The sequence below is a fragment of the Neoarius graeffei genome, chromosome 8 (assembly GCF_027579695.1).
Source record: "Neoarius graeffei isolate fNeoGra1 chromosome 8, fNeoGra1.pri, whole genome shotgun sequence".
NCBI lineage: Eukaryota > Metazoa > Chordata > Actinopteri > Siluriformes > Ariidae > Neoarius > Neoarius graeffei.
The window spans coordinates 23420016-23443766 of record NC_083576.1 but is presented as its reverse complement, the minus strand read 5'-3'; the positions used below and the strand labels follow the sequence as shown (position 1 = coordinate 23443766).

Genomic DNA, 23751 nt, shown 5'->3' with positions numbered 1-23751 from the left:
CATACCCAGAGCAGTGGGCAGCCATGCTACAGTGCCCGGGGAGCAGTTGGGGGTTAGGTGCCTCGCTCAAGGGCACCTCAGCCTTAGGCCACCCCATGTTAACCTAACCTCATGTCTTTGAATATACAGTATAATATATATATATATATATATATATATATATATATATATATATATATATATATATATATATATATATATATATATATATATATTTTCCCCCACGAAATCGAGTCATACATGAGCTGAAAGCTGACGAGGCATGTAGCACCGAGTAGGCTATAAGCCATGTATGACGAGATTGAGTGGAATACTTGTTTTATTCTATCCATATTCACTGGATTTTGAGAAACAGAGCATTTTTATTTTTTGCAAATTCGATAAATAAAAACTTTATAACAAGCGTCCGATTAAAATCATTTTCGCTTAGAATGGAAACAAACCGGTGAAATGACATTAGCAATTTGTGAAAAATGCTATAATAATAATTCTTGAAAAATAAAAAAGATGCATTCTTACCACCAAATACTTTTATTCCATATTTTTAAATTTTTATTTATTTATTTATTTGGGGGGGTTTGTTTTAGAGTAGAGTTTTTATTTTCGTCCTTGGTTGGTTCAGCAACATGCGCCGCCATTTTCTTCTCCTTTAGGGTTTTTTGGCTGTTGGCAAACCAACTTAAAGGTGCATTCAGCTTACTGATTTGGATTTGTTGACACTTTGCAACACGCTTGCATCCATAAGTCCCTGCACCCTGATAGTTCTAGCATTTGGGATGTTTCTTGAAAAAAAAAAAGACAAACATTTTAGTAGCTACAGTCCTGTGCAAAAGTCTTAGGCACCCTACTTTTTTCATGCAAACTTTGTTAGAGATTTCTATTTTATGATTTCTATATTATCGATTCAGTACAAAAACATTTTAGAATTACAAACATTTGTTTTCCAGCACAAAATTAAATGTTAAAGAAAAAGTTTGTATCTTAGCAGCATATTACATAAGAGACCACTTTTCAGATTAAAAAAGAAAACATAATGAAGGCTACTAGGTTTTGCTGCAAAATGAAGAAGCGAGTGTGACAGTCAAAGTGTCCAGAAGAACTGTGGCTGGTTCTGCAAGATGCTCAGTAAAACCTACAGATCATTTCCTTATAAAACTGCACTCATTGTACCTGAGACTACTAGAGCGGCGGCTACAATTTGCGACACCTTAATGATCTTTTTGGCCATTGCAAAAGTAAAAAAGACTTTCAATACGTAAACTGTGCATGAATAATTACTCAAACTTCCACTGGAAAAAAATGAGCTGATTCCCGGTTACATAGCGTATCAAATCACGTGACATCATTCCACAATTATCGACACCTTTGTCCACAGTTATCGACACCGTTCCACAATTATCGACATCCAGATGATTATTTATTTAAAAAAAATAATCGTTATGTGGTATTAAGTTAACAAAACATAGTTTTTATTTAAAATTTGCTTTACATCGACTTATATTTAGTGTAAAATATCTTTTATATAAATATATCGATGTCGGTGCATACGTAAACGAGGAAGTAATTCTAATGTTTGTAAACAAATGAACTGATAATGTTTAACCTGTCAGAAAATCTTTTTCTTCCACTTCCTACCCACTTTCTAAGTATTTTTGTATATCACATTTTGTTAATCATTCGTTGTTGTTTGTATTAATGTCTAGTTTTGTAGTTTACCAATAAATGTCAACAGGCAATTGACATTGTAACCACATGAAAATCTAGGTCAAAGGTCGCATGTCATTCCTCGAACCAAAATATAAAATGTCTACTAATATTGTAATATGTGGTAGATATTTACAACAAACTGCAAAAAAAAAAATTCTGAATACAATCGAAAAATCTGAATATTTCGAGCATGTAATTTATATGCTAGGAATTTAATTCTGGTCTAATTCTATTTATTGCAATCAGATTCCAAATACTCTATAAGCATTCCATTCTGTTATGAATCAGAAAAAAATTATCATAAATCACAGCACTTTTATTTTTTTTAAAGTACTTCATCTACTTCAACAATATTACACAAAGATCACAGTTGTAAATGTCACTTAATTCCACAGGGTGTCGATAATGGTGGACACTGGTGAAAGTGATCACTATTATCGACACCTCACGTGACTTCCCAAACGCGCGTTTAGATACAAAATGACGACTGTCAAATGAAAGAGTAAGAAACAAAGTAGGTTTTGACAAGGATATCATGAAATATTGGTGAATTTGAGAAGTAAAGACCATGCTTACCTGCGATGATAACGTCCAGGTTTTTCTCAAATTGCTGATCGTGCTGAAAAAAATTCCATCTCAGGTAATGAGCTGTGTCATCAGATGACAAGATCAAATGGCGGGGGGGGGGGGGGGGGGCTTCTGGTTGATTAATTAACCAATAATAACTGTTGTAACTGAAACTTACCTTTGTAAAATTGTTTTTTATTGGTAAATCTGAAAAGGTGTCTAATTGTAGCCGCCGCTCTAGTATTTTTTTTTTTCACGTTGAAACATTTCATTTCATTATCTTTTAAGCCATTTTTGGTCTACAGCATTTCTTTCCATGTGCCTAAGACTTTTTCAGGGTACTGTAAATAGACATGAATTGTGTACCATTTGAGATATCTGGTGCCTGAATCTAACGCGTTCTATAAAAGGCTGACAAATCTGTATATCTGATGCTGCATGACACTTAAGGTCACAGACACCAACTTACACAGAATATCCAAACTATCATGAATTACATTTGATTGAAAATGAACAGTAGCTTACAACATACTTTATATTTCTAACCCAGACTAGTAAACATTAAGCGACGATGATGTGCTCTGTCACAAATCACAGATGCCATCTGCTGGATAATAGTGACAACACAAGTTGAACCACTCCATTAATATTGCTTAGTCCAAAGTGCCAAATCCACTGGGGTCAGACAAAAAGCTCTACATGAGAAAATGGAGACGCTCACTAGTGATAAACTTACAAAAGGCTAATGTGGTTGAAGTCAATGAAATGGAAGCGAGTGGCATTTCAGGGGTCAGATGTCACTCTAGTACGTCACCACAGTCTCTATTATAGTGTTCCCATAAACCGAAAAGGTCCTGGGAATGGACAGCTCTAGCAACTCAGAAGCCAGTAGTTCAGTGTCCTGGGAGTAATGCTTCCTGTCCCACTCTAAAAATATCTGGTACAACATGTAGTGTCGGCACAAACATTCCCATGAAAATGTGAAAGACTTCATCTGGTTTTATTCAGAAATTTCGAAAAAAAAAAAGAGAGAGAGAGACTTTGTAAAAGACGATACAGGGCAATGACAATATAAGACTGTACAATGCAATATTGAATAATTTCAAATGTACAGACAATAACAATAGGGCATTTAAGTAGGATGTAATGAGGTCTCAATCCAATTTCAGTAATCAAATAACTGAGCTCTTGCTTTGTTACTGCAGTCTTATATGCCATTCTGTGATAGAGCGAAATTGCCGCAGCAGTTAATTTGTAAGCAAATATTACAATTATATAGTACTGTGGAAGTCTTAGGCACATGTAAAGAAATCCTGTCGATCAAAAATGGCTTAAAAATAATGAAATTAAATATTTCAACATTTAAAAAAAAAAATACCGTAAACAGCAATAAGCCATAATAAATGAAACCAAGTCAATACTTGGTGTGAGACGACACTTTGCTTTAAAAAATAAAAATAAAAAATAGTAGTCTCAGATACAATGAGTGCAGTTTTATAAGGAAATGAGCTGTAGGTTTTACTGAGCATCTTGCAGAATCAGCCACAGTTCTTCTGGACACTTTGACTGTCACACTGACTTCTTAATTTTGCAACAAAACCCAGTAGCCTTCATTATGTTTTCTTTTTAAATCTGAAAAGTGATCTCTTATGTAATATGCTGCTCAGATGGAAACATTTTTTTCTGTAACATTTAATTTTGTGCTGGAAAACGAATGTTTGGAACTCTAAACTGTTTTTGTACTGAATCGATAATGTAGAAGTCATAAAATAGAACTCTATAATAAAGTTTGTATGAAAAAAGGGTGCCTAAGACTTCTGCACAGTACTGTGTATAGACAATAACTATCTTATATATGGTGATGTTTTTGAGCCAGAAAGGCTTTTCGTTTTCAACTCGCCAGTCTAATTGTGCTCGACTGCACATGTTACACAGATCAATTAGGTATACTTATAGTCATTACAATGCAAGCACAACAGAACTAGATAAAGTGAAACTGTAGTACAAACATGCAGTTTCAGTAGAATGCCTGTATACAAGACACAGACTAAAAGAGGCGTCAGGATAACTAGACGCCATACAAGTTAACAAGAAGCCTTTATTTATCACACGTACACTTAAGTGCAGTGAACACACACAAGTGACCAATGACCATACACCCAGAACAGTGGGTGGTTAGGTCAAGGGCACTTCAGCCCAACCTTCAGGCCATGGCTGCCTCATGTTAACCTAACATGTCTTTGGACTATGGGAGGAAACCCACGCGCATACAGGGAGAACATGCAAAGTCCACTGAGCTCGAACTCAGGACCTTCTTGCTGTGAAGCGACAGTGCTAACCACTACACCACCGTGCTGTTATAGGTTTCATAACATGCTTTCTAGATTAAGTATAGGCTCTTGCATGCAGTTTTGTGCGAATTTCCATCCATCCATCCATTATCTGTAGCCACTTATCCTGTTCTACAGGGTCGCAGGCAAGCTGGAGCCTATCCCAGCTGACTATAGGCGAGATACACCCTGAACAAGTCACCAGGTTATCGCAGGGCTGACACGTAGACAAACAACCATTCACACTCACGGTCAATTTAGAGCCATCAATTAACCTAACCTGCATGTCTTTGGACTGTAGGACAAACCGGAGCACCCAGACACGGGAAGAACATACAAACTCCACACAGAAAGGCCCTCGCCAGCTGCTGGGCTCGAACCCAGGACCTTCTTGCTGTGAGGAGACAGTGCTAACCACTACACCACCGTGCTGTTATAGGTTTCATAACATGCTTTCTAGATTAAGTATAGGATCTTGCATGCAGTGTTGTGCAAATCTGACATGGCCAAAGTACTGTGTGTCCTTGCTGTGTTTGTATATGACAGTTGGATATTATGAGCATATCCATACAGAAGGAATTCATAATCTCATCTCATATCATCTCATCTCATTATCTCTAGCCGCTTTATCCTTCTACAGGGTCGCAGGCAAGCTGGAGCCTATCTCAGCTGACTACGGGTGAAAGGCGGGGTACACCCTGGACAAGTCGCCAGGTCATCACAGGGCTGACACATAGACACAGACAACCATTCACACTCACATTCACACCTACGGTCAATTTAGAGTCACCAGTTAACCTAACCTGCATGTCTTTGGACTGTGGGGGAAACCGGAGCACCTGGAGGAAACCCACGCGGACACGGGGAGAGCATGCAAACTCCGCACAGAAAGGCTCTCGCCAGCCGCTGGGCTCGAACCCAGAACCTTCCTGCTGTGAGGCGACAGCGCTAACCACTACACCAGGTTTCATAACATGCTTTCTAGATTAAGTATAGGATCTTGCATGCAGTGTTGTGCAAATCTGACATGGCCAAAGTACTGTGTCCTTGCTGTGTTTGTATATGACAGTCAGATATTATGAGCAGAAGGAATTCATATCCTCATATGGTCTACGCAGTGAAATTTGAAATAGGACATAAATAGAATTGTGCAAATGTTAAACATTTATACTATATACACTATATGCAGCAACAACAATAACAAAGCTGTTGCACTATGATGCCTTCAAAGATATATCTAATGCAGAAATAAAAAGACAACTAACCTTGGCGGGTGGAGGCCTGCCATTCAGCTCTGCACACTTCATTTGAGGAGATCAGTTGCCGGGGAAACAGCGCCGATGACTCGTTGTTCCCCATAATAAAGGGGAAAAGGGGATTCCTCACGTGCAAACTGTCAGTTCCGGGACCGAGACCTCAGCCTGCTTTCCCCGAGCTGTCTCTCACATTCCCGACACTGCCTGAAGGGAGAGACTCACATGCCGAGGGGAGCGAACACAAAACTCCCGCCCGCGTGCAGTTTGAAACGGTAAACCAGCCCACACGCGCTCGAGTCCCGCTTATCCGCCCAATTACGTGTCAGAGCGAGCGCGAGACGAGTCGCGAGCCGCGGGCGGGAAACCCGCTTCCGCCTTTCCAGCAGCCAACAGACAGCAGGGCGGGAAGAGACTGCAGCACAGCTGATGATATCATAACAGTGGCGTGCACAGACATTTGGGGGGCAAGTGCTCTGGGGGGAAAAAAGGGCACTTTTTTTTGCGCATGTGGAACACCGTATTATAAAAGTCTGAGATTTAACCCTCCTCTTGTGTTCGGGTCGCCACTGACCCGTTTTAGTTTTTAAAGGTGTAAAACAACCACTTAATGTTAATTTATTACATCAAGGCTTTTTGACTTTGCCAGGAATCTCTAGTTGAACAAAAGAGAAAAAGAAATTGGGCGGCACGGTGGTGTAGTGGTTAGCGCTGTCGCCTCATAGCAAGAAGGTCCGGGTTCGAGCCCCGTGGCCGGCGAGGGCCCTTCTGTGTGGAGTTTGCATGTTCTCCCCGTGTCCGCATGGGTTTCCTCCGGGTGCTCCGGTTTCCTCCAAAGACATGCAGGTTAGGTTAACTGGTGACTCTAATTTGACTGTGAGTGTGAATGGTTGTCTGTCTATGTGTCAGCCCTGTGATGACCTGGCGACTTGTCCAGGGTGTACCCCGCCTTTCGCCTGTAGTCAGCTGGGATAGGCTCCAGCTTGCCTGCGACCCTGTAGAAGGATAAAGCGGCTAGAGATAATGAGATGAGAAAAAGAAATTTTTGTTTTCCAAATCTGAAAATGGTCTAGCAAAAAATATAATACTTATGTGCAGGGCCGTAACTACCATTGAGGACACCGAGGTCATGTCCTCGGCATATTTTTTTTTTTCACTCAGAAATGTGAAATTAATCTCATCTCATCTCATTATCTCTAGCCGCTTTATCCTTCTACAGGGTCGCAGGCAAGCTGGAGCCTATCCCAGCTGACTACGGGCGAAAGGCGGGGTACACCCTGGACAAGTCGCCAGGTCATCACAGGGCTGACACATAGACACAGACAACCATTCACACTCACATTCACACCTACGGTCAATTTAGAGTCACCAGTTAACCTAACCTGCATGTCTTTGGACTGTGGGGGAAACCGGAGCACCCGGAGGAAACCCACGCGGACACGGGGAGAACATGCAAACTCCGCACAGAAAGGCCCTCGCCGGCCCCAGGGCTCGAACCCAGGACCTTCTTGCTGTGAGGCGACAGCGCTAACCACTGCACCACCGTGCCGCCCCTGTGAAATTAATATATGATGAAAATCGTTCTGACTTTGATCGGTGGAAAATTCTAAATTCAGCTTGCATCCCCCTGTTCTCATTTGTTTGTCTAAAAATAAAGTCCACATAATCATTTTTAAACGAAGCTGAAATATCCGACATTGGAAACATTTCATATTCGGCAGCCTCGCGATAGTCAGCTAAGCACCACGGGATATACAAGAGCTGAGAAGTGTTCTCATCAAGGTCCGACTCCGCAGCCAGGCAGTTTGTCAATTAGTCGTGGAATCTGAAAATTGACATAAGATGAAGAAGTCTACTACACTAAAACAAACCAAACTCAGCTCTGGAAAGTCAACAAGTGAGAGAAAAAGAAAGAGGGAAGAAGGGGAGTTAATTTTGCCAGTCTTATGTGCCGGAATGCTTATCATTAACAGTGCAATTTTAATTAGCATTTCAAGCAACAACAGTCGAAGCCACTTAGCTAGATAGGATTTTCGTTTTCCAGGCGGCACAAACTCTTTTATTCTGTCTCTCTCGTCTCGATTTGATTTGGTGCGTTTCAGATCAGAAAAGGCTGGACAGTCGTGACCTGTTGTTTATGAAGTTATTGGGTACTGACGAGACTTGAGCTATTTTGCTAACTTACCAGACTATAGGCTAACATGAACCCAAGACACTATTGTTTTGATCATTGGTTGTATTTTCGAACGGAAATGAAAACGGGTAGCAAAATGTTCACATTTTATTTACAACATGATGTACCACCTCTGACTGCTTTCTGTCAATCATGAACAGCCCAGCCGCGTTCACAGCTTCTCCACCAGCTGGAGATGAGCCTCCTCTCGGGAAGTCTTGTCCCGCCCCTCTTATTGACTCCCATCTCCAGTGAGGCTCAGTCTCCGAATGGAGCGTTTTAGTCGGTTTTGTCCAATAACCGTCTAGTATTTTGCTATTGAAAAGGGCATGCGTTTTTTAAAAAGCAATTGAAGTCCATTCAGGCTCGGCTAGATTGCGTTGTCACTCTCTCTCACTCACTCACGCTCTCTCACACTCACTCACTCACTCACTCACTCACGCGCGCACACACACAAAATACTTTTGTGATCGTGCAGTTTTGAAATTGTTAAAATAAACATGTTCACCTACATGTTCATCTTGTTGGGCTTGTGATTTTGACTCGTTTCCAAAATGTATGAAAAGTCACCATATTAGGACATTTTTTTTTTTTGGCAAATAAGATGTATCGCAATGTTTGACCTCGGTATTTGAAAAATCCTGGTTACGGCCCTGCTTATGTGCAGTTGTTTCTGTATGCGACGGGCTACTTCACGACAAAATAATTACAGTTTGGGCTTAGAGAGCAAACAATACATTTTCACTCGATTCATGTGTTACCTGGCTGGTGGGGCAGGGGAAGAGCTGACTGACTGCCCGATGTGTTGTCTGCGCTACGACAAGGCCGTGGCTTCCAGGACGCTATGCTGCTGCAACCTCGTTTGAATGCACTGCACGCTTGTTCACGTGACAGAGCAAGAGAGACAGAGGTCCGGTGTGTGTGCGGAGGGGGCACACATCGGGACATTATTTTCACACATGCTTTTAATGCCGCGGCTTTTCTAAAAGATCATGTCGACATTGGCCTCAGTAAACTGTAAAAAAAAAAAAAATTCAAAAGGGCACTTTTTTGCACAGAGGGCAGAGGGGCAGGTGCTTGAGCACCACCTCGTGTCTATCTGTGCAGGCCACTGTATCATAACACTCATATATATATATATATATATATATATATATATATATATATATATATATATATATATATATATATATATATATAAGGGTGCATCAGTTGCCCCCAAAAATGAAAAGTTCCTCCGAGCATGATGCATTTTTGTTTTTATGTTCCTTTTGGTAAGAAAACACACTGGGTGAAATATTTTGACAAAATTCAAAAGTTTAATGGTGGCACCAGGAGCTCAAAGTTATGGAAAAAGCTGCTATTTTATGACAAAATTTCGATCACTTTTCATGAAACATTATGGCACCTTATAGAGTATACCAAATATCTTAGATACTGTAGACCAGGGCTGGATTAACATGGCCAGGGGCCCCTAGGCTACAAGTTGTTGTGCCCCCCCCCACCCCACCCCACCCCCACCACCATCATCTTATCCCATCTACCTGTAAAGAACTGTCTATTTTCTACATTTTAAAGTTTTTTGTTTGTTTGTTTGTTTGTTTTTTTCATTATTAAACTTATTAAAGATTATATAATCATATTATATAATTATATATATATTAACATTATATAAACATTATTAAACGCTAGTGTCATGATGACTTGCGTTTATATATGGAAGGCGGATTTGCCTCACCCAATCAGTGTCCGTTTATTTAAATATTCATTTTGAGCCAATGAATATGAAGGGTTTTTTTTCCTTTTGACCAATTGGGGGCCCCCCTGCGAGGTGGGGGGGGTGGGGGCCCCTAGGCTGAAGCCATATGAAGCCTGTGCGGTGATCCGGGCGTGCTGTAGACAGTATGTCTAGAATGTCTAAAAATATTTGGAGGTTTATTTAGGGTGTGGGGCGGCACGGTGGTGTAGTGGTTAGTGCTGTCGCCTCACAGCAAGAAGGTCCTGGGTTCGAGCCCCATGGCCGGCGAGGGCCTTTCTGTGTGGAGTTTGCATGTTCTCCCCGTGTCCGGGTGCTCTGGTTTCCCCCACAGTCCAAAGACATGCAGGTTAGGTTAACTGGTGACTCTAAATTGACCGTAGGTGTGAATGTGAGTGTGAATGGTTGTCTGTGTCTATGTGTCAGCCCTGTGGTGACCTGGCGACTTGTCCAGGGTGTACCCCGCCTTTTGCCCGGAGTCAGCTGAGATAGGCTCCTGCGACCCTGTAGAACAGGATAAAGCGGCTAGAGATAATGAGATGAGATTTTAGGGTGTCACTAGCATTATCTATCAATGTTATAACCCTGGTTTTAAGCTTGCTGCCTATGCATATGCTAGCCCCTATTAAAGTTATAATGATGCTGGATTACCTGTTTTCAAGACAACTGAAGATACAAGTGAAATGTTAAGAAGCAAATTCTCAATGTCTAGCTGTTCATTGAATCATTGTTCAACTACTTTTAAACAATACAAATGTATTATGAATCACATTAATGCTTCTCAATCCCTTGCAAAGGTTCTTAACATGATCTCTGGGTCACAAGAAATCAATAAATAGAGTCCAACATTGTGATTCAAACCTTACGCGAAAACATAAAATAAGCATTTTTTTGGCAAAAAATGAACCTCATGGTGCCACCATTAGACTTTTGAATATGGTCAAAAATTTTACAGGATGTCTTTATTGGTGAAAAGGAACACCCAAACAAAAATGCATCAGATTTTATGAAAGTGAGGGCAACTGATGCACCCTAATATATAGTGCATCTCAAAAAATTAGAATACCATGAAAAAGTTCCTTTTTTTCATAATTTAATTCAAAAAGGTAAACTTTCATATATTCTATATTCATTACATGTAAAGTGAAATATTTAAAGCCTTTTTTGTTTTAATTTTGATGATTATGGCTTATAGCTCATGAAAATCAGAAATCCAGTATCTCAAATTATTAGAATATTCCCTAAGATCAATCCAAAAAAGGATTTACAATACAGAAATGTCCGACTTCTGAAAAGTATATTCATTTATACACTCAATACTTGGTTGGGGCTCCTTTACCATGAATTAATGTATCAATGTGGTGTGGCATGGAGGTGATCAGTCTGTGGCACTGCTGAGGTGTTATTGAAGCCCAGGTTGCTTTGACAGTGGCCTTCAGCGTATCTGTATTTTTCGGTCGGGTGTTTCTCATCTTCCTTTTGACAATACCCCATAGATTCTCTATGGGGTTCAGGTCAGGCAAGTTGGCTGGCCAATCAAACACAGTAATATCATGGTCAGCAAACCATTTGGTAGTAGTTTTGGCACTGTGGGTAGGTGCTACGGTAAGTCCTGCTGGAAAAGGAAATCAGCATCTCCAAAAAGCTCGTCAGCAGATGGAAGCATGAAGTGCTCTAAAATCTCCTGGTAGATGGCTGTGTTGACTTTGGACTTGATAAAATACAGTGGACCAACACCAGCAGATGACATGGCACTAGAGGTCTGCGCGGGACAGAATTTTCAGTCCCACTCCTGCCCGCTCCCGCATTGTGCAGTCCCGCTCCCGCAAAGAATTATGATTTTCAGTCCCGCTCCCGCCCGCGCCTGCCATATTTTGTCTCGCTCCCGCCCGCAAATCCCGCATGATGCAGACGTTCACGTTATTTCTCATGAAAGTTCTTGTCATTGGCTTGGGGAATTAAACATGCTGAGCTTAGCTGAGCTCTCCACTGACCGATCCTTCACCTAGCGCACGTAGCGAGGGTGCGCGTTGCCAGGCGGCATGCGCAGCTGAGGCTTTACAGAGATACCCATTGTGAGCTTCACTAGAGGAGCTCTGCTCTTCTGCCATGATCGGAGATCTCAAACATGGAAGAGCGGAAAGGAATCGGAAACGTACCCGAGATTAGACCACTGTGGCAACGGGGGCGTGGCCAAGCAGCAGTCTGTGAATGGAGGGCGGGGTCGGGGTAGGTAAGTGGCTAGGTCATTACACCTGATGTCAATTTGTGTGTGTGTGTGTGTGTTTGTTTGTTTGTTTGTTGCAGGGATGGAGTATAAAGGGAGGGGGAGAGGAGCAAAGAGGGATTCGCTCCCCGACCACAACACGTGTGTGTGTGTGTGTGTGTGTGTGTGTGTGTGAGTGAGTGAGTGAGTGAGTGAGTGAGTGAAAGAAAGAAAGCTGAAAAGCTCAATAAAGTGAGTGGGTGTGAACACGAACTCTCGCCTGCCGTGCTTCTGTGCTCCACCCACATCGGGGATTACTACAGTGGTGCTGAAACCCGGGACGCACACCACTCACTTTATTGAGCTTTTCAGCTTTCTTCTGTTCACTCACTCACTCACTCACTCACTCACTCACTCACTCACTCACTCACACACACACACACACACACACACACACACACACACGTGTTGTGGTCGGGGAGCGAATCCCTCTTCTCTCCACTCCATCCCTGCAACAAACAAACACACACACACAAATTGACATCAGGTGTAATGACCTAGCCACTTACCTTCCCCGACCCTGCCCTCCATTCACAGACTGCTGCTTGGCCATGCCCCCGCTGCCACAACCACATCTGCAAATTTAGGCATCTTAAAATGTTTTTATTAATGCCAAATAAAATATCCAGCACAAATTATATATGATAGACATAAATGTATAATTTATAAATTTTATTTTAAACACATTTTTAGTTAGCGGGACTGCAGCTTATCACCTCTCCCGCCCGCCCGCGCCCACAATGAGCTTTCAAAATTTGTCCCGCACTGCACTGCTTTGTGGCGGGTCCCGCGGGACTCCCGCGGGAGTGCAGGGCTCTACATGGCACCCCAAATCATCACAGACTGTGGAAACTTCACACTGGGCTTCAAACACCTTGGATTCTGTGCCTCTCCACTCTTCCTCCAGACTCTAGAACCGTGATTTCCAAATTAAATGCAAAATGTACTTTCATCTGAAAAGAGGACTTTGGACCACTGAGCAACAGTCCATTTCTTTCTCTCCTTAGCCCAGATAAGACACTTCTGACATTGTCTCTGGCTCAGGAGTAGCTTGATATTAGGAATGCGAAAGTTGTATCCCCTTTCTTGAAGATGTCTGTTTGTGATGGGTCTTGATACACTGACACCAGCCTCAGTCCACTCCTTGTGAAGCTCTCCCAAGTTCTTGAATCAACTTTTCTTGACAATCCTCTCAAGACTGCGGCCATCCCTGTTGCTTGTGCACCTTTTCCAGCCACCCTTTTCAGCAATGACCTTTTGTGGCTTACCCTCCTTGTGGAGGGCATCAGTGATCCTCTTCTGGCAGAGATGGGGGGACTCGAGTCCATGACTTGACTCGAGTCCGACTCGAGTCGCCAGATTTGTGACTTGTGACTTACTTGATCAATATTAAGAAAAGACTTGACTTGACTTTGACTTGCTTTTCCTGACCTGCGACTTGACTTGACTTTTGTCATGTGACTTGACAAGTCACATTACAAAACCTGTCTGGTTAAAACATGCCTTGTTAAAAAAAACAAAACAAATAAATTATTAGATCGATATTGCTTAATTGTGCGCGGGTGTTCCTGGCCTGCTGCATATCAGCAAACCTGGCAACCCCACTCCTCCCAACGCAACGTGCAGGCATGAGCGATCAGATGGAGAGATGGCGAGCTCTTTGACCAACACCATCCCGAAAATTATACATTATGGATTCAAAGACTATTGGACAACACAAAATAAAAGAGGAGCGACATGCAACATCTGCGATGCTAAAGTTTCTGATACTGCAAGCACTACATCAAATTTCATCAGACATTTCAGGACAGCTCATAGAGAAAGGTGAGTAACGATGTGACTTTTGCTGCTTGGCTGCTAACATCTGAGACTTCTACAACAGAGACTACTAGGCTATAGTGGCTTGATACGTTAATATTTTAATATTAGCTAAAAAAACAAAACGTACCGTAGAATGCGAAATAGCTGCAAGCAGTGCTAACGTTATGACTAACGGTTAGTGCTAGCAGCGTCTGAAAACAATGTTCTGGTGTTACAGCTAACTTAGTTAGCACTAACGTTAGCGCTGTTTGCAACTATTTAGTCTACTACTTTGTGTTTTTTAGCTAATATTAAAATTTGGCAGTTTGGTGATTAAGCTCATTAATGTAAACACGTATGGTCAAAGAAAGAGCTAGTTGAGGCACGAGATTAAATTTAACATAACGTAAGGACAAGAGGGGAAGAAAAACAACTGCAAACAAAATTTGAACGATGCATTTGCACAGAGACGGTTGGACTTTGATTTGCATCCCTGAGCTTAAACACCAAAACTGGCTAGTCATGAATGTAGTCCTTTGCACAGGGAGCACTGGCGTGCACACGCGCGCTTACATTTCTCCAGTTGGAAACCTGCGAGCTCTTTCAGGGTGAAAAAAAAAAAAAAACAGCCCAGCACGCAGTTGCGCACTTCTTGTTCAGACAAATGATTTCGTTTTATCAGCAAACCCAGAGGATTTCACACACTGCTCAAATGTAACGAGTAACGACTGTATGGTACTTCAGTAACTAATGATGTTAAGTAAATTGGAACTGCAATGTGTTACGTTCCTATGTTCCATCCTGACAAAATGTTTAGATATGAAGAGTACCTTCGCTCAAAAGCAGCTCCAACGACAGACTCAAGTCAGCCACCAATCTCCCAGTTCATCACAAGTAACAAGCAACACTACACTTCTAGCCATCCCCAGCAGAACGCCATCACACGTTCAATACTTTCAGACCTGGTTATTGATTGCAACTTACCATTGTCCATCATAGAACACCCAAGTTTCCGGCGCTTCATGTCTATTGTTGACACAAGGTACAACCCTGTAAGCCGAAGAACTCTTACTTCAAAACTGGATGATGTAGTGCTGGAAAAGCAGACAAAACTAAAGAACAGTCTTGCAAATGCTGAAAATCTGTCAGTCACAGTTGACATATGGTCAGATCGGAAAATGCGGGGCTTCCTAGGAGTTACTGCTCACTGGTTGGATATTGGAGAAGGTGGACTAGTCCTGAAATCTGCTTTGCTGGCTTGTAATAGGTTCAGCGGTTCCCATACAGGGGAAAGAATATGTGAGGAATTTGAGCAAATTTGTGACGAGTACCAAATCAAAAGGAAGCTATTGCACATCATATGCGATAATGCTGCAAATATGAGAAAAGCATTCAGCACTTGTTTTCCACAACATGGAGATGAAGAGGATGACGAAGATGAAGGAGTTGAGGACAACAACTTGTGGACTGACTTGCCAGTCGAAGACCAAGAGAGGGTGGATGGTTTTCTCCAAGATAAATCTCAGACAAGACAGCAGTGTTTTGCCCACACGTTGCAGTTAGTTGTCGGGGATGGCTTAAAAGACACAAAAATAGCTAATGCAGCTCTTGCAAAGGCCTGCAAGCTGAGCAATTTACTCCACAGCAGCACTTCCTTCAAGGACATTTTTGAGAGAGAGTTTGGGCAATCTGGCATCCCTTCCTCTGTTGTCACGCGTTGGAACTCAACACTTACGCAGTTGAAAGCGGTACTGAAATGTGACGCCACAAAGCTCACCGCCATTCTACAAGAGTCTGGCCACAAAGAGATAGCATTCACATCAAGAGAATGGAGTCAAATCCAAGAGTTGGTGCATGTGCTTGAGCCTTTTGTCGAAGCCACTGACCTCACTCAAGGTGAAAAAGTGGTAACCATAAGTGCAGTGGTCCCCTGTGTCCTCTCCCTCAACCACCATCTGGAAAACTTAAAAGGCACTATGTGCTACTTGGGGGCCTTCATCAAAACCTTACAGACATCTCTTCAAAGGAGGTTCAAGGGGATTTTCGTAAATGTGAAGATGGCAGAAAACTCATCATCTGATTGCCAGCCATTGCCCTTCTCTGACCCACTGTATCTGAAGGCAGCCATGCTGGATCCTTCGTTTGGCAGCATGTGGGTCATACATGATGTTTTGGTCCCTGACAACACTAAGGAGGAGGTGTCAAAGATGATCAAAGGTATGTTACAGCTTTATTGTAAATACATATCAAGTTAATCCATATATAAAAAATATTGTGGTAAATACATTATCATATTACTTGGTGATTGAGTGATATTGTTTTTGCTTTTGCTCAAGACTTGATTCTGGAAGAAGCAGTGAAAGTCACTCCAACGAACCCACGCATAGAAGAGGAAGAAGAGGCCCAGGCGACAGAGCCGCAGTCAAGCCTCTTTGCATCCTACCAGAACAAGAGACAAAAGAAGGACTCTGCGTCAACACCTCATATGCAGCTCACACACTTCCTGGACATTTGTAGTGGACAGGACTGTCTCCACTTCTGGGCACTGAACAGGCACACCCTTCCTTCTCTCTTCAAGGTTGTGGTAAGACTGTTGCATATCCCTGCATCCAGTGCCCCGGTTGAACGTGTGTTTAGCCATGGTGGTGTGATCATGAGACCCCATCGGTCGCAACTCAGTGCAAGGGTTTTAACTAGTTTGGTTTTTTGCAAGTGTAATGGCCACTGGTAATGGCTCACAACTCAAGATATTCTGATGCTTTGTTACTGTAGGCTCACATTGTTTTTCACATTGCTCTCTCTCTCTATCTCACACACACACACACACACTCTCTCACACACACACACCCACACACACACACACACTTGTTGAATTAAGCACATTGTTCTTCAACTGTTCCTATGTTTCTTTTTATATACAGTATGTGATAATTGCCACACATACCCGACCACAAAATGAGCAATCCAGTATTTCAGTGTGTGCACATTTAGCTACAGTGCTTCACTCATTCACACACACACACACACACACACACACACACACACACACACACACACACACACACACACACACACACAGAGGGAAAAACAACTGTTGTCTTCTGACTCAGGATAACAGATTTTCATATTATTATTAATGTATTATCATACATTGTTTAATTTCACATACAGTAATGAGATTATTTCATGTGGTGTAAGTAATAAAAATCTGTTTTAGATTCATTCATTTTCAGCTGATTCATTAACTCGTTAGTGTGCATAAAAAAGATGGTTTTGGTTTGGTGAATACAGACATTTGAAAAACTAATGACTTGACTCGTGACTCGACTTGACTTGCTTGACTTAAGCTCTGCTTGGACTTGACTTACTTGATCCTCCTATAGAGATGACTTGGACTTACTTGAGACTTGAGGGCTAAGACTTGTGACTTACTTGAGACTTGCATGTATGGGACTTACTCCCATCTCTGTCTTCTGGACAACAGTCAAGTCAGCAGTCTTCCCCATGATTGTGGTTGTGTGTACTGAACTAGACTGAGAGATACACTGTGTTCATACTGTTTTACTTAAACTTGAAATGAAATATTCCAATATTTTGAGATGGGTTTTTTATGTTTTTGTATTGTATGCCATACTGATTAAAATTAAAATAGAAAAATGCTTGAAACATTTTAGTTTATGTGTAATGAGTCTATAATATATAACATTTTCACTTTCTTAAATAACTGATGAAAAATATTGAACTTTTTCACAATATTCAAATTTTTTGAGATGCACTAGTATATGACATATTCAATAGTTTTCTCCACAGAACAACATCATCAGTTTGCCTGCTATGCTAATTACCAAACAGAACCTTCTCTTAATGGACTACACTGAGGTGGAAAAAAGGAATAGCCACTGCTCAGGTAGCATTGTGGCTATTCCTTTTTTCCACCTCAGTGTAGTCCATTAAGAGAAGGTTCTGTTTGGTAATTAACATAGAAGGCGAACTAATGATGTTGTTCTGTAGCGCAAACAGTGGTTTCATGACTAGGATTTCATATGTACATGATAAAGCCTTGTATTTAATAAATGACTACTCATTACTTGAGAGAACATGATCAGAAATCATTAAGATTTTTTAATTTTTTTCGCGGTCCCAATCCTGCGCTCTGATTGGCTGGAGAGTTACGGACCTCTGGCGACTCGCTCACAACAAACATAGTAGCAATTTTTTGTCAACATTTATCTTTTTTTTCTCATCTCATTATCTTTAGCCGCTTTATTGCCAGCATTTCTCAGGAGAATAGCATTAATTTTACAGCATGGATAGCGATAACGACAGTGTTCACAGCGAAAGCGAGTTTTACTACCCTGAGGAAGAAGAAATAAAAGAAAACATTTCAGGAGAAAGCTAAAAACCTCTAACTTGCTAACGCCGAGCAAAAACATGCTGAATCCTGAATGACTCAATTTTGTATAAATAGGGGACTACATAGGCGGCAAAATGTAGCTTTTTTCCTGCCACGGAAGTGCACTTGTATACCAAGGAGGAAGCCATTTGCATTACAGCCGTGAATGAGGATTCAAAATGGCGGCTTGGCTCAGTTTTCTCTTTCCGGCGCTCTCGTTTTCTGTTAGAATTTGGTAAAGAAAAAAATAAATATATTATTTACCAGCCTAAGGTCGGTCCGTATGGTGAAATACCGTGACCTCAGTCAGTACTTTCAAGACCTCGGTCACAGTATTTCACGATACAGACCTCCCAGCTGGTAAATAACTTTTTTTTTTGCGGTCCAAATCCTGTGCTCTGATTGGCTGGCGAGTGGGTCCGTATCCTACGGTACAGGCCCCGGTTACAGACCTCTGGCAACTCGCTTATTCACAACAACAACAACAAACATAGTCGCATTTTTATCAACATTTATATTTTTTATAAGATTTATCTATAAGATTATCAAAAATCTTATAAATTTTTGCCAGCATTTCTTAGGAGAATAGCATTAATTTTACAGCATGGATAGCGATAACAACAGTGTTCACAGCGAAAGCGAGTTTTACTACCCTGAGGAAGAAGAAATAAAATAAAACATTTCAGGAGAAAGCTAAAAACCTGTAATTTGCTAATGCCGAGAAAAAACATGGCTGAATCCTGAATGACTCCTATTTGTATAAATAGGGGACTACATAGGCGGCAAAATGTTTTTTCCTGCCATGGAAGTGCACTTGTATACCAAGGAGGAAGCAATTTGCATTACAGCCATGAATGAGGATTTAAAATCTCATTATCTCTAGCCGCTTTATCCTTCTACAGGGTCGCAGGCAAGCTGGAGCCTATCCCAGCTGACTACGGGCGAAAGGCGGGGTACACCCTGGACAAGTCGCCAGGTCATCACAGGGCTGACACATAGACACAGACAACCATTCACACTCACATTCACACCTACGGTCAATTTAGAGTCACCAGTTAACCTAACCTGCATGTCTTTGGACTGTGGGAGAAACCGGAGCACCCGGAGGAAACCCACGCGGACACGGGGAGAACATGCAAACTCCACACAGAAAGGCCCTCGCCGGCCCCGGGGCTCGAACCCAGGACCTTCTTGCTGTGAGGCGACAGCGCTAACCACTACACCACCGTGCCGCCCAGGATTTAAAATAGCATTCATTTTACATCATGGATAGCGATAACAACAGTGTTCACAGCGAAAGCGAGTTTTACTACCCTGAGGAAGAAGAAATAAAATAAAACATTTTGGGAGAAAGCTAAAAACCTCTAACTTGCTAATGCCGAGCAAAAACATGGCTGAATCCTGAATGACTCAATTTTGTACCGTATAAATAGGGGACTACATAGGCGGCAAAATGTAGTTCTTTTCCTGCCATGGAAGTGCACTTGTATACCGAGGAGGAAGCCATTTGCATTACAGCCGTGAATGAGGATTCAAAATGGCGGCTCGGCTTGGCTCGGTTTTCCTTTTCGGGCGCTCTTGTTTTCTGTTAGAATTTGGTAAAGAAAAAAATAAATATATTATTTACCAGCTTAAGGTCGGTCCGTATGGTGAAATACCGTGACCTCGGCCTTGAATACTGACCTCGGCCCAGAGGGCCTTGGTCAGTACTTTCAAGACCTCGGTCACGGTATTTCACGATATGGACCTCCCAGCTGGTAAATAACATATATATATATATATATATATATATATATATATATATATATACAGGGTGCGATTTGTCAAAAAACAGAAGGGGGGATGTTTTTTTTTTTAATCATGAAACATCACAAAATTAAGGTAACAATAGGCTAACAGCTCAATAACATCCGATGATATCAAATGAATAACACTAAATGAAAACGAACACTAAACCAGAGATAGTAAATTCATCTTCCTATCTCTCTGACTAAATACACGAACACTAACACACAACAAAGTTCGCATTGCTTGTCGCGTTGCTGTGATGTTTCTCTCCCTCCGGATTAAATGGACAGTGACTCGAAAATCACTAAAATACATGAATACTAAATGAACAGTTTGCTCTGATGGCGCAGTTCATGTGGACTTTTCTGCTTTCCCGTTGGTGCGCTATCCGCCACATTTCGCCCTTCTTTAATCCACATTTCTGCGAACTTCTCAGCAGGGAAGGAACGCACGTCTGGCCCATTGACAGCGAGGAAAAGAAGGCTGTTCAGTGTGGATACATTCATTCTGTTGCGCTCATCAGTAAGGATGTGATTCATGGCGCTAAATCCACGTTCACACTCTGGTTATTATCTACAATGTATCTATTTGCTGGGGACATTCGTGAACATCAAAGCTGCCACTTCGGGTCATTTTGAAAGTGAGTGCAATGTAGACCATAGAAAACTGTGTCACAACATGCCTGTCATGTCAACTTTTTTTTTGGTTTGTTTGTTTTATTGACGGGGTTGTCCCTGAGTATTTTTTTTCAGCAGAGATAAAAACCAGAGGGGGGGATGATCCCCACCATCCCCCCCAGCAAATCGCACCCAGTATATATATATATATATATATATATATATATATATATATATATATATATATATCACGGGCGATTGCTCTAAGACAACGAGGGAGGCTCAGCCTCCTCTAAAAATGACGAACATCGTGTAGGATGAATTGCGCTAGGCTTATGTTATAGCCGACCTTATAACATTGCTATTTCAGATCCAGAATCATAGAAATATATGTGCTCAACCCAACTACAGTGCGAAATCATTCCGTTATAACTTTCCCCAGTTCGCCTAATGTGTGCGTGAGTTTTTCCCCCTCGTGACAGCGCGATGCAGCGCAGCCTCAGTGGACTTCAATGGCATTTGGGAGCTATGCGCTTTTCAATCTCAAAATGCAAGACGATTATTGGACAAATACTGTGAAAACGCCCGCCCACGGAGTCTCACGGACTCCCAGCCTCAGTGGACTTCAATGGCATTTGGGAGCTCTGCGCTTTTCAATCTCAAAATGCAAGACGGTTATTGGACAAATACTGCAAAAACGCCAGCCCACCGGACTCCCAGCCTCACAGTGGGAGGGACATGGCAAAGCTTTCCGCGAGGAGACTGGTGATTGGTGAAAGCAGCCGGATATTTTCTTTGATTGACAGCTCATTTCAAATATAGACAGGCAGCGGTGAATTTCAGTTCGGTCCCATACGGATTCACAAGTGGTGTGGTAAGAGATCAGCTTACATTTCAATTTCATTCATTACATACAGTTTCTACCAGCTTTTTTAGTTTGTATATATTTTCATTGTAAATAAAGTGTAAATATAGTGTTGTCAAGTTTGCTATCTTAGTTCCAGAAATTTCGTTTATTTGATTGACTGAACTTGAACTCAAGGGGGCTAGTCAGCTAGCAAGAAAGCTGCGCACGGATGCCAAGGATTGCTGATTTAATTTTGGTGAAGCCATTTGCCAGTCTTCCTTTCGAGGAAAAAATTAAAATTAAAGATCAGGGTAGACCAACGCCTCAAATTGACTTGGTGAAAAAGGTAGGGAATAATACTCGTTCCTTTCAGCTCTCCTGGTACGAGAAAGTGAATTGGCTAACAGCAAGTGACCCACATCAACAACAGTAAATAGGCTACTTTAGTAATATGTCATGGATGGACCAAAAATCTCATCTCATCTCATTATCTCTAGCCGCTTTATCCTTCTACAGGGTCGCAGGCAAGCTGGAGCCTATCCCAGCTGACTACGGGCGAAAGGCGGGGTACACCCTGGACAAGTCGCCAGGTCATCACAGGGCTGACACATAGACACAGACAACCATTCACACTCACACCTATGGTCAATTTAGAGTCACCAGTTAACCTAACCTGCATGTCTTTGGACTGTGGGGGAAACCGGAGCACCTGGAGGAAACCCACGCGGACACGGGGAGAACATGCAAACTCCACACAGAAAGGCCCTCGCCGGCCACGGGGCTCGAACCCGGACCTTCTTGCTGTGAGGCGACAGCACTAACCACTACACCACCGTGCCGCCCTGGACCAAAAATATAGAATCTATTTAAAATGTTTATGCTGAGTATATTATATTGGAATATATATTTTTCTGGATATGAATTAAACACAGCTACAATTTGGAAAACATTTTTAAATAAAAACACAGCCGAGAACATTTCACACTACAGACCTGGATTAAAAGTGAAGGGTTATCAAAATTGTCAATAAAACATTTCTCAGTCAAAATAAGTAAAATATAGGGAAAGTGTCATTGAATGAAATGTGTGGCACCCAGCTCTATGTTTGGCTCCCCAAGGTCAGTGCTTGTGCCTATTCCAGAACACTCTGCTGTTATTGCTGAGGTTCCTGACAAAGAGCTGCTTTCAATAATGATCAATTTTTAAACAACATGCTACAATTTTAAAATATAAAATGTTAAAATATACCCCCCCCCCAACACCACCATCATGTATGTTGGACAGTAGGCTAATGGGCCAAAAGAACCTGTTATTTCACAGTTTGTGACCCTGCCAACAATCAGCCAGATCAGAGGCAAGAGTATGGGCAAAATTGATGTTTTTTTGTTTTTTCTTTTAAAATCTGGAAATATCGTAACCGACCAGCCTCCCCTGTTTGAAAGACTACCAGCCGCCACTGATATATATAACTGACGTATATTTTGAAAAATATATATCCAGTGATAGCCAACTAAAATCCAACAGTTGGCACCAGGGGTCGCTGTTGACTAACATTTCAAATGCACTTCAGCACTCTGTGCCTCCTGTTTGTCATTTCATCTTTCTCTCTACTATTTTCACATGCTGTTTCTCAGGCCTTTTCTCCATCCATCTATCCATTATCTGTAGCCTCTTATACATGGTACAGGGTCAAGGGCAAGCTGGAGCTTATCACAGCTGACTATGGGCGAGAGGCGGGGTACACCCTGGACAAGTCACCAGACCAGGGCTGATGCATAGAGACAAACAGCCATTCACACTCATATTCACACCTACAGTCAATTTAGAGCCACCAGTTAGCCTAACCTGCATGTCTTTGGACTGTGGGGGAAACCGGAGCACCTGGAAACTCACATGGACAGAACATGCAAATTCCATACAGAAAGGCCCTCGTCAGTCACTGGGCTCGAACCCAGGACCTTCTTGCTGTGAGGCGAGAGTACTAATCACTACACCACCGTGCCACCCAGGCCTTTTCTCACCTTTTTTAAAATAATCATACTATTCTCTCTCTCTCTCTCTCTTTCACATGCTGTTTCTCAGGCCTTTTCTCACCTTTTTTTAAACAATCAGACTATTCTCTCTTTCTCTCTCTCGCTCTCTCTTTCAGATGCTGTTTCTCAGGCCTTTTCTCACCGTTTCTAAATAATCATACTATTCTCTCTCTCTCTCTCTCTCTTTCACATGCTGTTTCTCAGGCCTTTTCTCACCTTTT

At 41.9% G+C, this 23751-nt stretch overlaps 2 protein-coding genes across 3 annotated transcripts in view; one reads left to right on the top strand and one right to left on the bottom strand.

Moving 5' to 3' along the window:
- Positions 1-6151, bottom strand: part of neurl1b (neuralized E3 ubiquitin protein ligase 1B) — a 134932-nt gene extending 128781 nt beyond the window's left edge. Inside the window, exon 1 of one of the 2 annotated variants that reach the window (XM_060927452.1) lies at positions 5870-6151. In XM_060927452.1, coding sequence (XP_060783435.1) covers positions 5870-5963 — 94 coding nt within the window. In that variant the 5' untranslated portion in view covers positions 5964-6151. The remainder of the gene's footprint in view (positions 1-5869) is intronic. The other variant, XM_060927451.1, reaches the window with a different exon arrangement.
- Positions 6152-14661: 8510 nt separating this feature from the next.
- LOC132889868 (uncharacterized) lies at positions 14662-23685 on the top strand. The gene is made up of 3 exons (XM_060926694.1): positions 14662-16069; positions 16189-16436; positions 23647-23685. Exons 1-3 carry the CDS (start codon positions 14662-14664, stop codon positions 23683-23685), a joined length of 1695 nt encoding a protein of 564 aa, XP_060782677.1.
- Positions 23686-23751: the final 66 nt, after the last annotated feature.